Source organism: Notamacropus eugenii, chromosome 3 (genome assembly GCF_028372415.1).
Source record: "Notamacropus eugenii isolate mMacEug1 chromosome 3, mMacEug1.pri_v2, whole genome shotgun sequence".
NCBI lineage: Eukaryota > Metazoa > Chordata > Mammalia > Diprotodontia > Macropodidae > Notamacropus > Notamacropus eugenii.
This window is the reverse complement of record NC_092874.1, coordinates 15,283,678-15,307,179: the sequence shown is the minus strand read 5'-3', so window position 1 is coordinate 15,307,179 and position 23,502 is coordinate 15,283,678. Positions and strand designations below refer to the sequence as shown.

Below are 23,502 nucleotides of genomic sequence, written 5' to 3'. Positions count from 1 at the left end.
TGGGATGGGAGGCTGAGCAAATAATTAGTAGAATAGAAGTGAAAGGTAGGCCATGGCTGAAATGGGACAGAGAGGGTGTCAGCTGGAGAAAGGGAGTTTTGGGTGGGGAATAGGGCAGGCTTTCTAGACTTCCTCATTTATTTAGATGTAAGTTCATGACGAGGGGAGGGACCAGAGATCTTCTGAAGCCTTGTCTCTAACAAGGACAAGGATTGTGTAGAGTCTGAAGCAAGGTCCCAGATACTTTGACCAGATACTTTGTCCCAGAATAGCTCCTTTAGAGAAAACGCTTGTTACCTGTATGGTTGTCTACAGTCGTGGACCGGCTAGGTGTTGGTGCTCCTAATGGTCATAGCATCAATGCCGGGTGGCTTGTCTGAGTGCAGCCTAATATTTAATTTGCTGGTGTTTGGGAAGGCTGCCAGTTTTCCCAACTGTTAGATAATCTGAGAGGGCTCATTGGCCGTTTATCATTCCAGATCACTCCTACACAAAGGAAGCTATAAAATTTATGAAACTCTTAAGGGTTATGCAATTTACATTCTGAGTTCAATGTAATTTACCTTGGGAATGGAGGGGGGGGAATCTAGAAATCATTCACTTATTTAACCTTTAACTTGGTTAATTTTGCCCTCCTGCAGGCTTTCTTTAAACTGTAAACCAGCATGTACGTATTTTAAATCTATAAGTTACAGCAGTGTTGTCAAAACTTAAAGAAATGCTACATAAAGAACATTCTTTCACAAATAAAACATGAACCCTACAATATCTTAGGCGAAGGATTTGGTCATGACAACCATTCGTGATGGTCTTTGAAATGCAGTGTAGACTGGAGGGTTTGAATCATATGGGGGCTATAGGCTGGGAAGGTGTTTTCGGAATAAACTTTGGCTTCTGAGGTTTCTCTATCACTAGCTCTGGCATCACAAAATCTATCCTGGATTTTGCTCACACTCTAAGTCATTACTATGTGCAAGGCCCTTTGACTAGAATTCAGAAATTTGATTCAAAACCAATGTTCTTGGGATGGGGGATGTGTCTCTCATGCCGTTTCCCCCCTGGTTAGTCCAGTCCTTGGCAGATGTAATTCCATATCATCTTTTCCTCTTCTAGCAACAAGCTGAAATGGAGACCGTTCACCTGTTCATCCCCGCCATGTCTGTGGGAGCCATCATTGGCAAGATGGGCCAGCATATCAAGCAGCTCTCTCGTTTTGCTGGAGCTTCTATCAAGGTATTTCCCATGATTGATACAATGCCCTTAGGCCCAGTTGTGTGGGTGGGTGGGAAGTACACACTCCCAACCCCTAGCTTTAGGCGCAATATATGATCCATTTGATCAGGACCAAGTTTCCAGGGGATTTGATGTCCTTGACTTTTTGAAGGTTTTCCTTTTCCTTCACTTAACCTCAAGCTGAAACTGGCAGATAAATCACTTTGGGTTTATTAAAAAGAAAAGCTTCCTGAGAATTCCCCTAATGTGGAAGCCTTTGGGTGGCAGGGTCTCTCTTGCTGGAGGACTTCAACAGGTGGGTTGAGCACTTTGTGGACGCTGTCATGTGAGTAGCTGTGGGCTGCCTCTAGACTAGAGAGCTTCTGACTCTCTGATATGGTAACAAGCTACTAAAAGACCGGAATGGCCCCACTCGTGCCCCTTGGCATCCAAGAACAGGCATTTCATTGATCCAGTTCCCCCTAGATTTGTTCATTAGCGAAGAATGCAGAGAGCATGAGTTTACAGGGAGCAATGAACTGGCCTGTCAAGAGCCAAATAATGGGGTTTGTGCCTGGTATAAACTGTAAGTCTCATCCTAGAAGCAGTTGCTTGTGGCACTGATGTGTGCCCTTTTGGGAAGTGACTTCCCAGAGCTAATCAGATGCCCTTTCTCCATCTGAGTCAAGGAATAGGGCTCTTCTCTCCTCTCCGGTGTACCAGCTAGGTGACAATCTGGTCCCTTTTTCCTTTTGCCAAGCTTACCCAGACTCACTACGTCAGACATTTTTTTTAAATGGGAACAGTTTCAATTCAGAAGTGTTCCCTAAATGACGAAACATGGTGTGCACAAACATAGGGGCCTCAGGCTTATTTCTGTAAAATATGTAGCAAGCACCTTGGTTAAAACTAACTGAGCACCCAAAGGGAAATGTGTTGGAGGTGCACATTCTTCTCTTTAAAATGTTAGCATGTGGCCCATGACATACACTGTTGATTATTTAAATGTATATTTTTATTTTTTAATTCCACTTGGCTGCTGGGTGGTGGGTTGGTTGGTTCTCATGAGGCTACGCCAATGTTCTTCATGGCTCTAAATCGATGTTTTTCTGAGTCTTAATATTTTGCCTGTATTTATTCATCTTTGTAGGGATAAATGTGATCCTTAAGAAGTTCATTTTTATGTTGCAAGAAAAAGGGAGTCCCATCTGAAATGCAAAGTTGCTATTTTCCCCATGATGTAAATTTATATATGTATTAAAAAAAGCTGAATTGAGGAACTTCTTAGACTTTTTTAGTAGACTCAAGTAACAGGTATTTTGTCCCCTTGGCACAAGATGGAAGGGGTAGAAAGAGTCCTTTCCCTTGAGTCAATTTAATAAAGCTACTCAGGGACCCCAGGGAAGGGATACCAAGGAGAGGATGGTCTAAAAGGTAGATCTGCATAAGATAACATTAATGCAATTTTTAAAAATGTTGTAGGCAACTGATAACAACTGTCATAGTAAGGATATCATATACTGAGGGCTACTTAGTATTTTACATGTGTTATCACATTTAAGCCTCACAATAACTCTAAGGAAGGTACTGTGGGTTCTATTATCCCCACTTTACAGATGACAAAATTGAGGCTTATCAAGGTGAAGTGATTTGCCCAAGGTCATACTGTTAGAGGCAGGTTCTGAGCATGAGCTGTCTGTCTACTACTCCAACTGCCTCTCAATTGATAATAAATATGTCAAATAATAGAAGAAAAACTGGCATTGTATTGGGTTTGCACTTTGCCAAATGTGATTGATTCTTGTGGGAAAGTTCTCTGAAAGAAGCAATACTATCTTCTTGAGATAGGCCTGACCTTAGTTGGACTAGCTGACCTCTGAGGCCTCTTCCTGTCAGTTGATAAGCATCCATTAATGCCTTCCTGTGTGCCAAGCAGCCACCATATCTGTCCATACTGTTTTCTATACGATGAACCTCTTTTAAGAGGGAGAGTCACTTTCCCTTGCCTCTAAGGAAGCAATTGGTAAACCACCAGATCCTAACCATTATTTTCAGTGTGGTTTGCATTCACCTTGATAGCATGGTTGATGAGGAGGCCAAGTTTGCTTTTAAAATAAAAAGTGGCTTCCTTCTTTGAACCAGTAAATTCAGGCTCAGGATAAGGAAAAATGTGCCAACAATGAACGCTGTGCCAGAGAAGAATGGGATCCTTTGGTAAATTTGGGTTTATTGCTCATTGCCAAGATTTCAGGAGGAAACCTAGCTTGTTCAACTAGTTGGCCTTTCAGTGTACCAGCTCTAGGATTCTGTTACTTTGTAAGTGATTTGGAGGCCTTGAGATCATTCAAGTGCCTTCCTTAGTATTTCCTATTCCCTGTTCGCCTCACATCCACTTCATAGGATCATAAATCTATCATAAAGTGATGCTCTTCCAGAAGCAGAGTTCTGTGCTGATGAAATTTTTGCATTGTAGATTGCCCCACCTGAGACACCTGATGCCAAGGAGAGGATGGTGATCATCACTGGACCCCCTGAAGCCCAATTCAAGGTATGGTCTACATAGACAGAATGGGCTATCAATGTCAGAGAACATGTTAGGTGCTCATTTTTCTTAAAATGTAACTTTTTTCTTCCCTTTAAAATGAACTTGAGTAATATTGGGGATCCATTTTCCCAAGGCCATAATGTTCAATTGTATGAGCATAATTGGAGTTATCCTCAAAATAGTTCACTGAAATACATCTCTATATGCTCACAATTTTAAGACAGGTTTGAGAGGGAAAGTATTTTTCTTTACATGTTTTTCAAGGCTGCTTTTGTATTCCAAATTTCTTGCCTTCCAGAGATACCATGTTTATCTGTCAGCTTTGGCTTAGAGCCTCAGGGAATTCATTTGTGCCTAGTTTTTCAGACTTCTTTCTGAGGAAATTCCTCATCTGTAGCAAATGAATTCATTTCCTCCCACCCTTGGTGGCCCCAGACATGCTCATACCTCCACTGGCCTCACTCTGACAGGCTGCCCTTCTCTTCTAGCTCTTGCTTTCCCCAAAGTGGAAATGTTGCATTTGCAACCAAACTAAACCTTTTGGCTAAAATCTTGAGCCTGGACTGCCTTTTCATTTATCTACTATTGCTAAGGCTTTATTTACTACTTCTGCTGATTTTGAAATGTTGGGTATGTCGAGATGCCCCAACTTTGTTCCTGGCCTTTGCACCAACTTTTAACATTTGCCATCACCTGAACTATAAATGTCAACAAGAACTGTATTGTTTTAATTTGAGCAAAGGTTCCTACTTATGTCTCTAGAAGGTAAACATTTTGTCTCATAGAACTTGGGAAGGAAGGCATACTATCTTTCCTCATGTTAAAGCCTGGCCACTGCTATGTCCAGAAACTTTCAGAGTGGATAAAATGGAGGAAAATGAAACAAGGGACTTCCTCTTTCCTGTAATTCTGTAACACAGAATCAGAACTGTGCTCGTGATCACATCAGCAGTGATTGTGTTGATAGTGGGGGTGGGGGCTCTGCTCTACCTTTGGCTTTGACAGGTCAGCGGCTGGCTGACTGGGCTCTTCCTTACTCTTCTCTTTAGTACAACTGGCTGGTAACTGGTGTGACTGGGGGAAATGCCAGCATGGGTTCATCTGTCCAGGTGTCCTCATGCTTTCTGCAGGGTGTGGTGACTGTTTCCTACGGTTTATGCATTTGACACTCTGTTGGAAATTAATCTGCAGTGTGGGCTAACTCCATTCAAGACATAATTGCACTCCGAAGTCCTGGCCAGAGCAGAAAACAACTTAGCTTGGTCTAACAAATATGTCAGTTTAGGTTTTCCTGGTCCATGAAGAGTGGCTCTGCATTAAAAGGCCAGGCAGTTTGGTGCCCAGTATGGTTAGACTCTGATAGAACATGCCAGCCCTGAGAAAATGCCCTTAACTGCTTTTTGGCCACATGGAACTATGTGGGATTTTACCTTTGGGGCTGTTAAGTGATGCTGACACATTTTTCTAATTTGCTGGCAAGCATCAAGTAATGCCCTGGATACTGTGATCTCTCAGTAGCTTGGTTACTGCTCCATCAGATCAGGTGCCTTGTCTTTCCCTGTCTCGCTATATGTGCCCACCCATTGTCTTTAAATGCAGGGCTCTTCCAAATTCAGAGATGATATGGCATATTAATACTCCAGAAATTACTGGAGTTGTCTTTACCAAGTTACTGCCCCTGTGTTTGCTCCCTTGTGATCACGAGATTGGTGTTTCTATTTCCAGGCTCAGGGACGGATCTATGGGAAGCTCAAGGAGGAGAACTTCTTTGGCCCCAAGGAAGAGGTGAAGCTGGAGGCCCACATTAAGGTGCCCTCATCTGCTGCCGGGAGAGTCATCGGCAAAGGAGGAAAAACGGCAAGTGTTTCAGTGAAACCCTGGCGATCCTAGGAGAGGCAGAGTCAGGACTGAGTCTGGGCCTGATCTTGGACAGGGCCCAGGCACCCTCAGGCTCAGACCAGAGACATCCCTATGGATTCCCTACTCAGTTTCAGCCAGCTCCTCCATCATATTCATTCCATCACACACTTCACTGACGCTGGCCGGGCATTTTGTAAATACCCTTGGGCATAGGAGTGAGAAAAGAACTGAGATTGAGGTACTGATCTGCTACCTCTATTGTGAGCAGCTGGAAGGAGGTGACACTTTTAAGTATTTTAATACTTATTAAAGAGCTTAGTTCCCTTAAATGTTCCATTCAAATTGCATATGTTGCATTTAAACTGATAACTGCACAAGTCCTAATAATGTTCTTGTAAAGGGATGATATCTTCACAATGTCTCAAAGACCTATGATTTTCACTGATGTGGCTGCTTCCTCCTCCAACCTAGACAGAGACCCTGATAGGACTTCCAAGCTGGTTTTTCAGAACTAATGTGGCCAAAAATCTGTCACCATCAGCTGTCCTGAAACTTAGGTTTCAGGTCACAATGACACAATGATTGGACTAGACTCTATGCCTTCCCAGCTTGGGGCTGCATCTGCCACATTTATTTTCAACCTGGCTTTGAGGAACTCATGGTTAGTCACTTCCATGGCCTGATAAAGGATCAAGGGAAGTTATTCAGAACAGGCTGAGCAACGTTCTTATGACTAGGCCTCCGTCCCCAGTAATCATTTTCAAACCTGTTTGCAGGTGAATGAGCTGCAGAATCTGACCAGCGCTGAGGTGGTGGTTCCTCGCGATCAGATTCCTGATGAGAATGATGAGGTGATTGTCAAGATAACTGGCCATTTCTACGCGTGCCAGGTAAGTGGCAGAGCGGGCGTTCCCAGGCAGGCTTGGAGGCCTCCTCCTCCTCCGCCTCCTGCATTTCTCTGCGTGTGAGGTGGGTGACACTGGCTGTGCGTTCCACACACCAGCCTGAGAAAGTGGGTTTCTGTGCTTGTTGTTGTGCTGACCTTCCTGAGCTTTGACCTCGTGTTCTTTACAAGGCTTTGTCCTCTTACAGCTCGCCCAGAGGAAAATCCAAGAGATTCTGGCGCAGGTTAAGAGGCAGCAGCAAATGCAGCAGAAGAATGCCAGTGCTGCCGCCGCAGCTGCTGCTGCATCTGGCAGTGCCGCCGGGCCAAGCGGCCAGTCTCAGCCCAGGCGGAAATAGAGAGGTTAAGGAAACAGGCCATCTCAACAAAAGATGCCAAACCAAAGACGAGACTAAATATAATAGATGGGTGAGGAAACACCTATCCCTAAATCACAATTAGAAGTCCCACCTACCCAAAAGCTTATTTGAAGACCAGGCAAATTCTGAATTCGTGTTTTAAAAAAATTTCTATGTAATGTCCTCTCAAGTTTCCGGAACCTGGCTTTTAAAAGTACCAACGAGAAGAAGAAAGCAGCAACATCAACAAGAAGAAAATTAAGCGTCATTTCCCTTGTGTTTTGTTACTGAAATTTGTTGTAAAGTGACTTGATGTTCATTGTCCTAGATGTTCTCCCACCACTTTAGAAGTTGGCTGAGTTAAGGTTTGTGTTCTCACCTTACCAACTTGAACATAGAGAAAGGAAGGCACTGCTCCTTATCCACTGCTCATGAAAATAAGCCGGTGGTATAATTGGTGGACTAGAATTATATCCAGTAAATTGTCAACAAGTATAATTAAACATTAGATGTATGTACCCCAAGCCAGTGGCATTTTTTAAAAAATTTGGTTGCATTTTTACTAAGGGAAATGTTGAGTGTGTTGGCCAGGGTGTGGAAAGAAGAATATGCATTTTACAAAACTACCTCAAGCGTAGAGAGCACTTAAAAAAAAAACAAAAAAACCAAAACAAAAAACAAAAAAAAAAAACCTTTCCTTTCTTTTGGCAATCTGTACGTTTAACAAAACGAGTAGTCCCAGAATTTTTTTTTTTTTAAACAAAGCAGATTTAAAATCTGATCGGCCAACAGAAAAGCAAGATGAAATAATTGGGCAAAAAGCACGTAGTGCTTTGAGCTGGTGGTTGATGGGAATAAAATTGAAAAAAAAACCTCAAGCCTTCTAAGGCTTTTGCCACCAAAATTTGCCAAATTTAGTCAATGGCCTATGACATCCAACAGTGCCAACAGGAGAGCAGCAAGGCCACTTGTGCTTTTCCTTTTTAAACGGGCTTTAAAAGAAGCGGTCCTCTTTTGGGGAACAGATCCAAGACGTGATGGCGAGATGCTGGGGGTGTGGGGGATCGAGCTGAACCAGGAGACTGGACTGTTTGCGCTCCCTGAGTAGATGCATGAATCCTTTGTGCCTCTGACCATCAATGCCTAAAGAAACAACGCTTCAGTGCAGATCCATGCAGTCCATGCGGACGTCCATTGTGTTCTAAGAGCAAGCTTCCTCTTCAATATTCTGTAGGCTATGTGATCTGTTGGGCCATTTCTAATGCTTATCATGCTTTTAGATGATCACCACAACCAGGGAGGGGCAGATAAGGTCAAAGATATGACCATATTTAAAGAAAAGGAAAGGCTACATACCCAGCCACTGTCATGGGCCACACTAAACCACCTTGAAAGTCTAAAAATGAGCTAAACAAGGAAAAAAAAACCCAAAAGTGTTTTTTAAAAAAAAGCCACCTAAAATAAAGTCTCCTAGACTGGCTTAAAGATAAAATGTAGCAGGATTTATACACAGTTTGCAACCAATCAGCTGAAAAATAAAATAGTCAAAAGATAGGGATGTAGGAAAGCTAAATTTCTCTCCAATTTCAAAATGTAATTTGAAAAAAAAAAATGATTGTGCTACTACGCATTCAAGTTTCTCCAATAAACTTCAATCTACCTCAGTTTGTGAAATGCGGCGGTAACACTTGGTGTGCACGGGTGTGACTGTGTGTGTGTGCGCACATGAGTGTGTGTGTACATGAGTGTGAGTGGTCTACACAGAGCCAGGCAATCTGCCTTGGAGCCCTCTCCTAGGATGTCTTTGCACGTGAAGAGCCCAATCACCAAGGGCCAGCTGCAGAATTTGGTTGATTTACCTCTTAAAATCATATTAAAATTAAGCATTTCTGCAGAGTACACTCCCCCACACCCCTTCAAAAAAAAAAAATCCTTGTACAGTTTAGATAATTCTGAAAATGGCTGCTTTTCCTGTTTTCTTAATTGGTTTTAAAATGATACTTGGTAGTTTTAGCAGAGAATGAGCCTCTCCCTTTGACAGTGGAAACTAGAGTTTAGAAACTATTTTTTTCTTCTAAGAAACCTGAATTGCTTCCATCTGAACAGTCCCTGTCTAGCACTTGGGCTTTCGGCTGAGGCAAGTCTAAGCCCAGACTCCTGAGAGGCCACAGCTTTGCAGTTCTTAAGAGATAGGTGCTTTGTTTTTATTGCGTTGAATTTTAATTTTTAGCCTATTAGTATGATTAAATGCTACATAGTTTTCTATTAGGATTTGTTCGTTAGGAAATCTGCAAATGAGCTTTCTACCCCTCTCCCCATCCCCCAGAGCAGGATTCCTTTTTGTCCTCATGTACCCCAGTGCAGCTCAATAGAAGAAGGAATAATTCTCTTAAGTTTAGTTTACTTAGTACGTGGTTTTATTTTGGTTTTCTTCATGGTTAGCCTTTTAAGCTAACCCAAATGAGCACTGCTTTTGTGTCTGGAATTCGGGGAGGTCCCCAAGTGTCTCAGAGATCAGATACATTCACAGGCAAAGCACAGGCTAGCATCTGTCTGTCCTGGACAAAGAAAGCTTTCCCTAGGTGCATGGCCAGCTCCCAGACAGCTCCTCTTCTCCAGAGGTCTCCAGGGTGCCTTCTCCTTCTGACTCAGCCCCACTTGCTCCCACCATGGCTCATGGCGTGTGTGTAACTCTGGTGCGAAAGTTGACAGATTTGAATGCCAACAGGTTTTTTTTTTTTTAGCCAGAAACGACTTCTAAAATGTAAAGATTAGGAAGCACAGTTGTGGTTCTACAACATGCCTCCAATGCATGGTAGAAAAATTCCATTGCTGGTATTCTAACTGGTTAAGGGAAACAGAAGGTCTTTTTTTGAGACAGACGAGACCAAAATTCTGGACCCATCTCTACAGCTTGTGTCCACTCTCTCAGTTCTGTTAACCAAACATTTCTGTTTAGGGAAAAAAGCTTTGTCTCTCTAAACAACTAGAGATCCCTAGCAGTTCTGGCCAGGGGAATTTGGTGAGCTAGAAGCACCTGAGTGCCAGTTGGATCTACGAGTGTAGAACGAACACCTTCCTCTGAAATGGGCATGGCTTAAATTCTACAACCAATATGGAAAGGCACTCAGAGGAAGTGGATAAATAGAATCGTACTCTAAACTCATATCAACAAGCTTACAGCTAAAATTATGGTGCCTTAAATTCAAGGTCAGAGGGCAAACAATACATTGGAAATTAAGAACCAATCCCCTATTAGTTAATATTTTTTTTATTTCACATCAATATCAAATCTAGAAAGAATCCATAAGCTGAACTGCCAATTTTTCTCATGGAGCTTTTTTTCTCCCCATACATAAAAATAAAAATGGAGACCCAGCGTAGATGATCCCCAGGGTAGCCAGTCCTTAAACAAAAGGATGTTTCTGCCCTGTGCTAAACGCTTAAGCTGAAATCTTTAAATGATATAAGGAGAGACTCCTCCAAGGTGAGAAGTCAAACCAGGCCACTGACTCCACAAGACTGATTAGCGACCAGGAGAAATGGTGAAGTGCCCCTCCTGGGTGTAGGCACCGCTTCTTGTTTCAGGGAACTTGTCTGAAAGGCCCATCCAGCCAGTCCCTAACGTGCTGCCACTGCCCAGTTTCCAAAGCTTTCTGTTTCCCATAAGTTTTTTACACTGAGTGCTTGTGCTTGGCCCACAAGCTGCACTGTCCTAGTAGAACACTGCCCAATTCTAGCTGCTTCAAAGCTCGCTCTTTATTCTCTCTCGGCCTCTAATGGAGAACACACTGAAGGCTCCTCTTCTGGTGGAAATCCAAGGATGAAGTCTTCAGGCAGTGACTCTGATGCAATCTGAGCTAAGTGATCGTCATAAGTCCCCAGGGTCCATAGCTTTTCCAATTCATAGGTTTCTCGGGTCCCTGGAAGCATAAAATGAATCACCATGCTTCCTGTCAGGGAGATAAAAGAGTTATGAGAAGAGTGAAGACTGGGTTTGCTCCTAGACTTGTGATTTCTCAACTAAGAAAGCAACTCAAGCAGCAGAGTCTGTGAACACAGTTAACTCTCAAAGACTGTACTGCCGCAGGGACAGCCACTTGGGCTTTGGCAGCAATTGAGACTGAGACGCTTCCAAGGCCTTTGTCACGTCCAGCTTCAGAAAGTGGAGAATGCTTGAAACTCACTTCAGGCTAACCAGGGTCTCAAGACAATTTGAAGGGTTTTCCAATTAGATGCTGTAAGGTCTCACCCAATGAACAAATGCTGTTATTTAGCTAAAACAGGTACAGCAGTTCAAGGCTAAGGCTGCCATAAAGATAACCATTTTTCTCTAAGAAGCAACCTTCCTGTCAGAGGCTAATTTCTAGAATCTAAGCAGTGGTGGTGTTCACTAAAAGCAATTTTCATTTTGAATTTGATTTTTTCCATCGCTGTGGTGCACCCCACCAGCATAGAACCAGCAAAAGTATTTTTCTAACTCCAAACTTTCCTATTCTTCTTTCAAAAAAGGGGAAGGAGTGGAGGTAGGAAATCTTAAGTTATCCTAACATCTTCAAAGACCAACCAAGCCTTTACCCAATTTTTTGCAGACAGCTAGAAATACAACTAGTGCTAAGCAAATTACCAGTATCAAAAGTGCTGTGTAGGTGTTGGCACAGGCTGGCTATGTTTGCACACAGAGCAGCTCATTTCTTTAGCTAATGAGTGTTTTCCTTAAAAATAACACCGCAAAGTAAACAATACATGCAGTTATGTCTCCGTCTGCCTGATAGTGAAGCAGAGAGGCTGAATGATTTCACCAAGGACAGAAAAAAAGCTTTTGGGCTCCAGGTTCAGTTCCATCTTTCCACTAAACCATACTTACCTCTCTCTAACACTGACAAAATGTAGCCTGTCTCTCTCAAACACAAGCTCCCTGTATTTACTTCACTGTGAATAATTCTTCTGGTTATTAGGACTCATTTAAACCACTCATCAGCAAGACTAATTTTCCCCCATAAAATACACATTCTCATTTGCGTAATCCATCTACTGAGAGATGAAGTGTACGTTTGCATTAGAATTTATGTGCCCCCAAAAGCAGTGGTTCCTTTCTCAAAAAATGACTCCATAGCGACATTAAAATCCTGACATGCTGATCAAAGAGAACCACTGTAACCATTAGGAAACCATAACTACCAAAAGACACACATTTAAACTGTTTACTGAAAAGAGGTGACGTAACCAGGAACAGACACACGCACAAAGCCCTGTGTGAATCCATCACTTTAAATGGGGCATTAATATGAAGTGTACAACATTCCACAAATTTAGTCAGGCCAACGTGCTGGCTCACGTATGTGAGTCTCCATCTTCCAATTTTTTACTGAACTGGAAAGAAAAGATGAGCTTTCCACATGTTATTTCTAACACCTCAATTTTAGATGAAAACCAAACGGAGGGGTTATGTCCGGTTGTTAGTTGGAAGCCATAAAGAGCCCAAGCTGGCCTGTTCCTTGGTCTTTCTGCCTTCATAGAGTGCAAAGAACACCTGATGGACAAAGACCGGCCCTGCCAAGGCCTTCCTCATTTACTCTCTCCCTGCACTCAGTCGGGTTCCTACTTTCACCGCTCCTGGAGCTGTTTCCTCCTCTAGAAAGGATAAGGGGAGCCTAGATCACCCTTCCAGAACTAATATTACTGGAGTCTACCCGACCCTGTTGCCCTTAATTTGTGCATAAAGGTGGCAGAATTGAAGTACATCCCTTCTAGTGACCCACTGAACACCTCTACCTGAAGGTCTGTCACTTCCAACCCATATGCGTAAGCACCGAACTCATTTTCCCTGGCTTTCCCTATTGCTATTAAAGCATACCAGACATGTGAACTCTAGGCTTAAGCTTGGAGCTTTCTGACTTCTTCCTTTCCCTTATTTCATTAAGTTCTCAAGCCCCTTCCAATTTTTCCACATTATCCTTTCTAAGTCAAGACCACTGCAGACCCCCTTGTATTTGGTCTCCCCGATCCCACAACTGTTTTTCCAGATTCATTGTCCTGAGGCTCTCCAATCTTGTCAGTTCTCTAGTCACTAACCTCCCATGCCATGCTCTACCATCGACAACAAAGCCGCCCGCCCCCCCCCCCCCCCCCCCAGCTCCAACTCCTAAAATCTTAGTGCTGGAAGGTCCCTCCTGCTCCGCTTACAGAGGAGGAAACAAACTCTGAGAGATGAAACATCTGCCAATGGGCATCGAGCTAGGAAGAAGCTAAATGGGGATGAGAGGCCAGGCTCTCCATTCAGTGCTCAGGAGACACTTCTCCATCCTTGAAATAGGCTTTGCAGTTTCCTGCGTGGCTCATTCCCTTCCCCTCCATCTGTGCTTATTAAAGAAAAAACTGTTCACATGTTAAGACCTAGGTCAAGTGCTGCTGCAGCTGCTTATGTGATACCGCCTTCCTGATGTGCCCAGGTGGCAAGGAGGTCTCCCCTGAAACGCTCCATGTCTGTGTCATGCCCATACATACCATCCTCGGCTCTGCAGTCCACCTGTTTCCATTGTATTTTACCCTTAGGTTGCATGCTCCCAGAAGGCAATCAATGTCTCATTCATCTTTGGACTCTGCTCTCCCCCCATGCTCACCACCTTGCATGCACCAGGCTTTTCAACATTTGTGGAATGAATGAGGGGATGAATGAATGGTGGCAAGCTCCCACCTCAGCACCTGGGTCTGAAATGGGGAGGAGGTGGAGTGGGATGTTGGGGGAGGGGAGGCATGCACACCAGGCTTCCTGGTCGGTCACTCTGTAAATCTTTGTTTTAACGTTTAAAACAAATTTCAGGCATTTTCCGTCAGTGACAGGCATGCTACTCTCAAAGGCCTACTTCCTGGCTACCGAAAATAGTCTGAAAGAAGTTTGCAGCAACAGCTGAGACTTCTTTGATATAGATCACTCCTGAAACAGCTTATGTCTGTAAAGTGTCCCCATAGCCTCCTCCCCCCCAAACTTACCAAAATCCACACACAGCCAATCATCTGCATCTTTTCCTTCAATTCGAACAAAAGCCTCACTCTTGGATTTCAGGAACTTATGCTGGAACAAAAATCCAGAATGAGCACAAAGTACACCACCCTTCTTTACAAGGTCCTCATAGCATTTAAAATGAACCAAAAGGGGAGGTAACCTCCATCAGGAGAAAACCGCTTGAACATCTACCAAAGCTTAAAAGGAAATTAAGTTACCCAATGGTCACCGAGACAGCAGCCGGTCCTTCCAAGGTGGTGATGCTCCCTCCTCCCCCTTCAAACCTAGAAGCCCTGGGCTGCTCCCACTGGTTCGACCCCACAGCTTTAAGGGAAGACCCCTAAGCTGATTCATTCTCATCTTCCAAATGGACACAAACAAATTAAGGCACTCTAATGTGGGAGGCAGATATCTAAAACCTGACAAGAAAATGTAAGACTCCAGAAACACTCTGGAGTTTGTAAGGGGAGAGTCAACATTCAGTTGTTTGTTCTCTCTCAGGCTGAGAAAGTCTACTCTGAAAATATCAACTCAGCTGTGGGTTACAGCCCAAGCTACAGTGTTGGCACTCTTCAGGGCAGGGAGCCTCCATGATGAGCCTCTCCACTGCACCATGTGCACAGAAGCGACAGACACCAAGGTCAGTGTGGGCATCATTTCAGCCTGCAACCTTCCTCCCATTTAAGGTCTGTAAGAAGCACCCCCAGAAGAGTGGCTCTTAGCCACTTAGGCCCCTCTCCAAGATGACAGGCAGCACCAGCAGCTCATCTCCCTCCTCCTGAGAGGGTAGGTGGCATTCCAAGATAGAGAGCTCCCTTCACATCCTACTGATGAGAACCTGGGGGCCAGAAAGGTTAAGGAAGCTGTCCAGGTCACCCAAGCAGCAGGGAAGAAAGCCCTAATTCCAACTTGGGGCATCTGACTACACACCTGGAGGCCTCTCTCCCCTGCCCACCATCTGCTCCCGTGGCACTGATGTGACCCACATGGAGCACCCTCCACTCCCTGCCCAGCTCCCTGCATACCCCTTCTTCACTGAGGTGCAGAGCAAAACATTCAGCGAGTGGGACCCACTGTTTCAGGACAGGTTCCCAGGCCTGGTGGGGCCAGCTGGGCTTGTCTTGGGAGTGTCACTGGGCAGTGGTCTTGATCACTCCTGGGACCAATCTACCATACCGTTCCCTAAAAATCACTTCCATCAGGACTAGATCTTGGTGGAGAGCTCCACAGAGCAGGAAATAAGCAAGCCTGAGGCTTTGTCCTTTCCAAACACCTCCCATGAGGTCATCCTCCATAGTCCTGTGAATGTCCAAAGACAAAGCTCCAGGAACCTGTGGATGAGACAGGGCCCTGCTGACTTCCCAACCCCTAATCAGTGGGCTGGGACGATACCCACCACCTTACCTAACCGCACAAACTAAGAGTGACACCACTTACCATCTTCACTAGGTACTGGGCCATGGCCGCTAAGTGTCTCGGGGAGGTTCCACTCACTACCACGAAGTAATCTGTGTATTTCAGCTCTGGAGAAACCCGGATCACACAAATATCTTTTGCATTTTCTTGCCTCAAGAGAGACACAAGCAGGTCAATGTCCAGTTTGGGCCCGGTGTGACCTGGAATAGGTACCCAAGTTTCTGTAACTAGGAGGCCGCCTCCACCAGCAGTGGCCACTCACTTAGGCCACCCATCCGGGAGGAGGGCCAGGGTTTCTCCCCAGACATTATACCAACACAAAGACACGAACCTTGTGCACAGAACCCTCTAGGCCCCCAGCTCTACTATTAACAAACCCTCAGACAGCCCAGGGGGGCACAAGAACCCTGCCATGTGGGGAGGCCTCGGGCACAGAACCCTCTAGGCCCCCAGCTCTACTATTAACAAACCCTCAGACAGCCCAGGGGGGCACAAGAACCCTGCCATGTGGGGAGGCCTCAGGCACAGAACCCTCTAGGGCCCTAGCTCTACTATTAACAAACCCTCAGAGAAGCCCAGGAGGGCACAAGAACCCTGCCATGTGGGGAGGCCTCGGGCACAGAACCCTCTAGGCCCCCAGCTCTACTATTAACAAACCCTCAGACAGCCCAGGGGGGCACAAGAACCCTGCCATGTGGGGAGGCCTCGGGCACAGAACCCTCTAGGGCCCTAGCTCTACTATTAACAAACCCTCAGAGAAGCCCAGGAGGGCACAAGAACCCTGCCACGTGGGGAGGCCTCGGGCACAGAACCCTCTAGGCCCCCAGCTCTACTATTAACAAACCCTCAGACAGCCCAGGGGGGCACAAGAACCCTGCCATGTGGGGAGGCCTCGGGCACAGAACCCTCTAGAGCCCTAGCTCTACTATTAACAAACCCTCAGAGAAGCCCAGGAGGGCACAAGAACCCTGCCACGTGGGGAGGCCTCGGGCACAGAACCCTCTAGGCCCCCAGCTCTACTATTAACAAACCCTCAGACAGCCCAGGGGGGCACAAGAACCCTGCCACGTGGGGAGGCCTCGGGCACAGAACCCTCTAGGCCCCCAGCTCTACTATTAACAAACCCTCAGAGAAGCCCAGGAGGGCACAAGAACCCTGCCATGTGGGGAGGCCTCGGGCACAGAACCCTCTAGGCCCCCAGCTCTACTATTAACAAACCCTCAGACAGCCCAGGGGGGCACAAGAACCCTGCCATGTGGGGAGGCCTCGGGCACAGAACCCTCTAGGCCCCCAGCTCTACTATTAACAAACCCTCAGAGAAGCCCAGGAGGGCACAAGAACCCTGCCATGTGGGGAGGCCTCGGGCACAGAACCCTCTAGGCCCCCAGCTCTACTATTAACAAACCCTCAGACAGCCCAGGGGGGCACAAGAACCCTGCCATGTGGGGAGGCCTCGGGCACAGAACCCTCTAGGGCCCTAGCTCTACTATTAACAAACCCTCAGAGAAGCCCAGGAGGGCACAAGAACCCTGCCACGTGGGGAGGCCTCGGGCACAGAACCCTCTAGGCCCCCAGCTCTACTATTAACAAACCCTCAGACAGCCCAGGGGGGCACAAGAACCCTGCCATGTGGGGAGGCCTCGGGCACAGAACCCTCTAGAGCCCTAGCTCTACTATTAACAAACCCTCAGAGAAGCCCAGGAGGGCACAAGAACCCTGCCACGTGGGGAGGCCTCGGGCACAGAACCCTCTAGGCCCCCAGCTCTACTATTAACAAACCCTCAGACAGCCCAGGGGGGCACAAGAACCCTGCCACGTGGGGAGGCCTCGGGCACAGAACCCTCTAGGCCCCCAGCTCTACTATTAACAAACCCTCAGACAGCCCAGGGGGGCACAAGAACCCTGCCATGTGGGGAGGCCTCGGGCACAGAACCCTCTAGGCCCCCAGCTCTACTATTAACAAACCCTCAGAGAAGCCCAGGAGGGCACAAGAACCCTGCCATGTGGGGAGGCCTCGGGCACAGAACCCTCTAGGCCCCCAGCTCTACTATTAACAAACCCTCAGACAGCCCAGGGGGGCACAAGAACCCTCCCACGTGGGGAGGCAATCAGACCGCGGGGAAGGTTTCCAGGCACACACGGAGGCCAGTGGCAGCTCCATCCACTGTAAACACGGAGTGCCAGCTGAACATCCCGACCAAGGAAGCCTCCTCCCCGCGTCCCGCCCTCTGCCCTCGCCCTGCCCCACTCGGCACAGCGTCTCCCCCGGACAATCGGACACCCAGCACCTCGGCCCTGCCTCCCAGGCGCCCCACGGTGGGGCACAGCTGCCCAGGAGTGGGGGGTTTGGAGGGAGCCTGAAGGCCCAGCTGAAACTAAGGCACGCCCGGGCCGACGGCCTTCTGCACCCCAGAGGGGTCCAGCCAAGTGGAAGAAGCCTCGGAGCCACGCCTGGGACCTCCAGGGCTCGGCCAGGGTGGCACCGGACACGAGGCCAGAGGGCCCGGCTCACAAGCCGGCAGGGGCACAGTGGGGCCCAGGCGCACCCAGGCGTGACGCACGTGCCCAGAGGTGCCCTCTCCGGCTTGGGCCTGGAACCCAGGGCCTCTGGCTCCGGGGGCAGGGACCAACACACCCACCCTGCCCCTTCCAAGGAGGCCGGGCCTGCCTTCTCAGCCCAGGCGAGGTTCCCAGGAGCCGTAGCCGGGGGGCAGTGCCCGCTAGGTGCCAGGCTCCCGGGGGCACTGAGATGCCAGGTGGGATCTAGCAGACCAGACGTGGGGCCCGGGGCCTCGGACTGGCTGATGGGGTGACGTGGGCAAGCCCCTCGGCCCGCCCGGGACTCAGTGCCTTCCCCTGTAAACGGGAAGAACGCGGGCTCGTGGGAGACTCAGGCACGTGAAGGTGGGAGAGGGCCAGGCCCTGCACTGCCCCCTGGCCCGCTGGGCACGGGGCTCCCCGCCCGGCCTAACGACGTGCTCGCACAAAGGTAGGCCGTGAGGGCCCCCCTCTTACGGACGAGCCGGCCTAAGCGCAACCCCAGGACAGGACGCACGATCGCCCCTCCCCCCGGGCCTCGGCTTCCCCTCCGGGCGAAATAGGCCGGAAGGGGCGGGCCCCACGCCGGAAGCTGCGGCCGCGGGAGGCCCGGAGGGGGAGAGGGAGGGCCGGCGCAGGAGGAGGCCCGGCCCCGCCCCGTACCTGCCGCGGCCCGCTCCGCTCGGGCGTCGGCCTCGTCCCGCCGCGCTCCGCTCCGGAGCCCGCGAGCCCCCACGGCCGAGGCGGGACCGAAGCCCCGGCCCGGCCGGCTCTGCGCCTGCGGAAACGTGGGCTTCGCGCCAGAGCAGAACGCGCCGGCGCGGGGCCTCAGCAGCGGCAGGAGGCGAGCCCAGTAGCGGGCACCCACTTGCAGGCCCGAACCCATCACTGCGCGTGCGCACCGGTGGGGGGGGTCTCACGTGCGCTGCTTCGAGCGGCCGCCCCGCCCCTCTCTCGCGGGGCCGCCTCATTGGCCCTATAAAGGGAACTCGGCGGCTTGCGATTGGTCGCCGCAGAGGCGTGACGTCAGCGCCGGGACATCTGCAGTTCCGGCGGGAGTCCTGCGCTAGTGTGCGCGTGCTCGCGTGCTCGCGGCGCCGTTCGGGGGCGCGCTTCGGGCGGGTGGGTGGAGGAAGGGGATTGCGTCATCTGAGTCCTGGCGGGCCCTGGCGCTTTGGGGGTTGGGAAGCGCCTTCCTCCGTGGTGTCTGCTGGGGCCTGGGCAAGGTAGTCCTAACCAGCATCCCCTGTGTGCCCGGAAGTCACCAGGCTCAGCGCCGCGTGCGCCGGGGCGCCCCCTGCTGGCCTGGGACAAAGAAGGGAGCCTGGGCCGCCCCACGGGGTGGGGGGGCCACGGTGGACCCCTCCCAGGGTCTCCCGTGTGCGCAGCGGTTGTTTCGCCCCTTAGACCTTTCTTGGGATCCCCGGCATGCAGCCGGTGTCTAATAAGTGCACGTCGCCATCCCACCCAGAAGCATTTATTAAGCACCGCTTGTGTTCTGGCCATTCGGGCTGCTGGAGGCCTTGGAAGTCTTGGGGCCCTCAGAAGGAGGTGCGTGCGCACACAGCCATGGTCCATGCATGTGCGCATGCGTGTCCCCCCACAGGGCACTGACCACGTGGGTTACACCGCAGGCCCCACTTTGACACCTGCTTTCGGTGCCTGCCCCTGACGGTGCCTCCCCCCTGGCCCTTCCACTCCGGGGGCCTCCTGGAGCCCCTCCGAGACCGGAGGCAGCCTTCCTGTGTCTCCTCGTGGTTATCCCGGTGCCTGGCATACAGTAGGCGCTTCATAAATGCTTGTTGATTGGCTTCCGACTCTACCCGAAAAGCAAGAATCAAACAGTTGCTGGCCTCAGGAAACATATTGCAGAACTGGACAGAGGGGTTCAAAGCCCTGAATCTGTGGGCAAACATTTATTAAGCACCGGTGGTGTGCCATGCATGCACTGTGCTGGGTGCTGGCCATACAAAGGTAAGCATCCTAGCTGGCATCCTAAAAAAGGTGAGGGCAGGTCATGGAGTCACATGGGCTGGTGCCTGGACTTGTGAGTTCATTGATCAGAGAACCCCTAGGGCAAAGCTCTCTCCCAATGCAGGTCAATCAGTCAGTAAACATTTATGATGCACCTACTGTGTGCCAGGCACCGTGTGGAGCACTTGGGATACAAGGAAAGGCCAAAGGCAGTCCCTGCCATTGCAGGGCTCTGGTAGAAGAGACAATCTGTGAACAGCCCTGTCCGAATGAGGCGTATCCAGATAAATGGGAAGCGTTCCCAACGTGGAGGGTGTTAAGGGCCCTGCAGCCTACCTTGTGTAGGTATAAGGAGGGCCTTGAACGCTGGACCTGTGTGCTCAGCCTGCCCGGCTGCTTTACAGACACTCTACCAGAATCAAGCTGTAGGAATCAAAGGAGCAACTACAAGGTGACAAGGGAGGATCCTGTCGGTTGGTCAGGCAGTCCACATGCATTTATTTAGTGTCTGTTGTACACCAGACACTGCGGAGGCCCGTGGAAGGGGGTAGAGATGGGTGAACGCTTCATTGCCCTCCTTAAGAAGGAGCTTACTTACCTTCTGATTTAATAGGGTACTCTATACTGATCCATAAGCCCCAAAGTACCAGGGTCCTCTTATCCACCGAGAGAAAATGTATTTAGCTTAAATTCTGTACAGGAGACCCCACATACACACACACACGCCTGCACACACAGTCGTGAGGGAGGCTGCCGTGTTCTCCCTAGCAGGACGATGCATGATTTTGGTGTTCAGGCATACCCCTTCTCTGTCAGCCTGAGGATAGCAGAGAGGGCTTCCTGTAAAGGCAGCACTTGTACTGAACTTTGAAGGGCATTTTACATTATTATTTCATTTGATGGGGACATGGCATGATGGGAAGGGCACAGAATAGAGCTTCAGAAAACCTAATTTTGAATCTTTAAAAAAAAGGTTTAGTTATTTATTTTTAGTTTTCAACATTCACTTTCACAAGTTTTAAGTTTTCTCTCCCTCCCTCCCCAAAGTGGCGTGCAGTCTGATGCGGCTCTACACATATGTTCCTGTTAAACCCATTTTCACATTAGTCATGTTTCACAGAAGAATTGTAACTAATGGGAGAAACCATTAGAAACAAAACAAAAAAAGAAGGTGTTCTGCTGGGCTCGCCTTCTGACTCCATAGGGCCTTCTCTGGGTATGGATGGCATTGTTTTACGTCCTCGCATTGCTGAGAAGGGCCAAGTCTGTCAAGTCAGTCCTCACACACTGCGGCTGTTTCTGTGAACAGTGTCCTCAGAACTGGCTCTGCTCACTAAGTTTGAATCTTACATGCTCTCGGTCACTCACTCCTCTCTGGGACTAGTCGAACTTAGTCTAACCCTAAGCCTTTGTGAGCTTTATCAGAGATTCTTATCTGGTGTCAGCCACAAGTACGACCGATGTGTACCACCTTGCCTGGCTCAAAATTAGTTATAACAGCATCCAATAAAGTATATGAGATCATAAAGGAAATCCATTACATGCACATCAAGTTGGCAAAATACTCAAAACCAAAACCAAACCCCCAAGGTTACAGAGCTCAGGTTAAGGACTCCTGGGTCCGACAACCTCTAAGATGCCTTTCCTCTCTAAGCAGATGATCTGATGAGTCAGTTCAATTTAACCATCATGTATTAAGTGTCTCCAGTGTACAAGGGATAGATCTAGGCATTGGGGATCCAAAGACCAACACACAACCAAAAACCTAATTGTTCCTGCCCTCTGGGGGCTCCTTTACTACTTAGGGGATACAGCATGTAAGCAGACAGGACCTTCCCAGCAGCCCTGTATAAGACAGCTGTGGAAATAGGCCAAGTGGGGAGGGGGGCGACAAGAGGTAACTGTCGTCCGAGGATGAGCCCAGCTCTTCTCGCAGGCTCTACCTCATAGTCCTTTACACCTCGACGGAGGATCAACACGGACACGTACGCCCAAGGAGCCGTTTCCCAAAAGATGAATTGTCCAAGTAGAGGAACAAAGTTCTTTCAAAAGAATAACGGCCTATAAGCAAATGCACTAAAGACTGCTTCAGATCAGGAATAATAATGCGAATTAACCAGCTCTGGGTGTCATCCCACACCCTTTGAAGAAGCACCACATCTGCCCCTGCAGTTAGAAAACAATTTGACAGGCTGATGACATCGCCGGCCAATCCGGGAGGTGGGGTGGCAATTAAGTACCTACCCTGTGCAAATTGGGGGGCTGGCCTTCTCTGGTGGGCAGATAAGCATGTGCCAAGTAACTGGAGGAGGAAGAGAGTGTTGGGGCGTGGGGGTGGATCAGTACAGACTTCCCAGAGCCTTGGAGCTCAATATTCTGAGGGGCCCCATCAGCCCACTGCAGGTGTGGGGGCTGCTTGAACAAATGCCTCCCCAGGGCAAGAGATGGAACGGAGAGTTCGAGAAACAGCTGGTAATCCAATTCGGCTGGAACAGAGATAGTATGGAGGGGAGGAAAACTAGAGAAACTACCTGTTACCAGGAATGACCTACATTTCCCTGCAAATGAGAAACACACACACACACACACACACACACACACATCATCCTGTTCCATGTGGCAGCAAAGAAAGCTTTGGAAACAGACCCTTTGGACCAAGAGTTCTTCCCTAAAACCCTTGGACAGTCAGTTGGGGGAAGCCCATTGGGTCCCTTCTCAAAATCATATTTTTAAATGCATAAAATGACCCACATAGAATAAACCAATTATAGTGAAACAAAAACCCAAGCCCACCAGCCTGAGGTTCAGAACCTCTGTGTCTTCCTCTACAGAAGGTCTGATTGAGATGAAGAGGCAGAAGGCCATAACATAAGCCTCTCCATTTATAAATAGGTTGAGGTCTGGACAGCGTAAGTGAACAAGTGTTCAAGGTAATGCAGGCCACTAAGAAGCAGAGCGAGGTCCTTTGAATTGGAATCCAGGGTTCTGTTAACGTTTCCCACTGCCTCTACCGCTAAGACTACAAGCTTCCCAGTAGAATGGAAACTTCTTGAAGGGAGGGGTTGTTTTCATCTTGTCTTTGTATCTCCAGGGCTGAACACAGTGCCCATCACTAGTGCTCGAGCCAGGTATGTTTGTTGGACTGTGTAAAATGCAGATTTGTTCGTATTAACCTAACAAGATTAGAAACCACTGGCCCTGCCTCTAAGGAACCTTCAAATCCAGACTGGGCATGGTTTCCTCCACACCATGTTGCCTCTCCCCTGAGAACGTTAGCCCCCCAGCAGAATAAGGAAAACAGGAGAAGGACTAGTCAGGAGGCATCAGGGATGCTTACTTTGACAGCCCATATGCTAACACTGGAACAATACGGAGAAGATTAGCATGTCCCCTGTGCAAGGATGACAAGCAAATTTGTGAAGCGTTCCATATTTTTCAAATGGATCCACAGCCCAAACATAAAAGGTCACATCACATAAAAAAATTAAAGGAGGAAAGGAGATAGCTTTCACAGCTCTGGCTAGGAGGAAATTAATAAACAAGGGATAGAGAAGACCACAAAAGACAAGATGGGCAATTTTGATTATATAAAATTAAAAAGCTTGCATAAAAAAAATCAATGCTGCCAGAGCACAAAGAGCATGAATTAAGTGGAGAAAAATCTTTACATCCAATATCTCTGATAAGTCTGGTAGCTAAGATATATAAG

At 48.4% G+C, this 23,502-nt stretch overlaps 2 protein-coding genes and 1 non-coding gene across 11 annotated transcripts in view; 2 read left to right on the top strand and 1 right to left on the bottom strand.

The window, feature by feature from the left end:
- IGF2BP3 (insulin like growth factor 2 mRNA binding protein 3) overlaps window positions 1-8,523 on the top strand; it is a 102,927-nt gene extending 94,404 nt beyond the window's left edge. For all 9 annotated transcript variants that reach the window (XM_072650923.1, XM_072650922.1, XM_072650921.1 and 6 more), the window contains 5 exons: window positions 1,114-1,233; window positions 3,686-3,760; window positions 5,483-5,614; window positions 6,394-6,507; window positions 6,710-8,523. In XM_072650923.1, coding sequence (XP_072507024.1) covers window positions 1,114-1,233; window positions 3,686-3,760; window positions 5,483-5,614; window positions 6,394-6,507; window positions 6,710-6,859 — 591 coding nt within the window. In that variant the 3' untranslated portion in view covers window positions 6,860-8,523. The remainder of the gene's footprint in view (window positions 1-1,113; window positions 1,234-3,685; window positions 3,761-5,482; window positions 5,615-6,393; window positions 6,508-6,709) is intronic.
- A 1,591-nt stretch (window positions 8,524-10,114) lies between these two features.
- MALSU1 (mitochondrial assembly of ribosomal large subunit 1) lies at window positions 10,115-18,724 on the bottom strand. The gene is made up of 4 exons (XM_072650929.1): window positions 18,483-18,724; window positions 15,303-15,481; window positions 13,853-13,934; window positions 10,115-10,812 (listed from the first exon to the last, which is right to left on the bottom strand). The coding sequence occupies exons 1-4, from the start codon at window positions 18,703-18,705 to the stop codon at window positions 10,619-10,621; spliced, it is 678 nt and encodes a 225-aa protein (XP_072507030.1). The 5' UTR covers window positions 18,706-18,724; the 3' UTR covers window positions 10,115-10,618.
- Window positions 18,725-23,120: 4,396 nt separating this feature from the next.
- Window positions 23,121-23,229, top strand: LOC140497982 (U6 spliceosomal RNA). The gene has a single exon (XR_011964977.1). It is a non-coding gene; the product is annotated as a U6 spliceosomal RNA (small nuclear RNA).
- Window positions 23,230-23,502: the final 273 nt, after the last annotated feature.

Excerpts from the sequence above, each read along its gene's own strand:
- MALSU1 (XM_072650929.1), bottom strand. The coding sequence starts at position 18,705 with ATGGGTTCGGGCCTGCAAGTGGGTGCCCGCTACTGGGCTCGCCTCCTG. Across the intron at positions 13,935-15,302 it reads CCCAGTACCTAGTGAAGATG|CATAAGTTCCTGAAATCCAA; the intron begins GTAAGTGGTGTC and ends TTTTTGTTCCAG. Across the intron at positions 10,813-13,852 it reads TTGGCTGTGTGTGGATTTTG|GAAGCATGGTGATTCATTTT; the intron begins GTAAGTTTGGGG and ends TCTCCCTGACAG.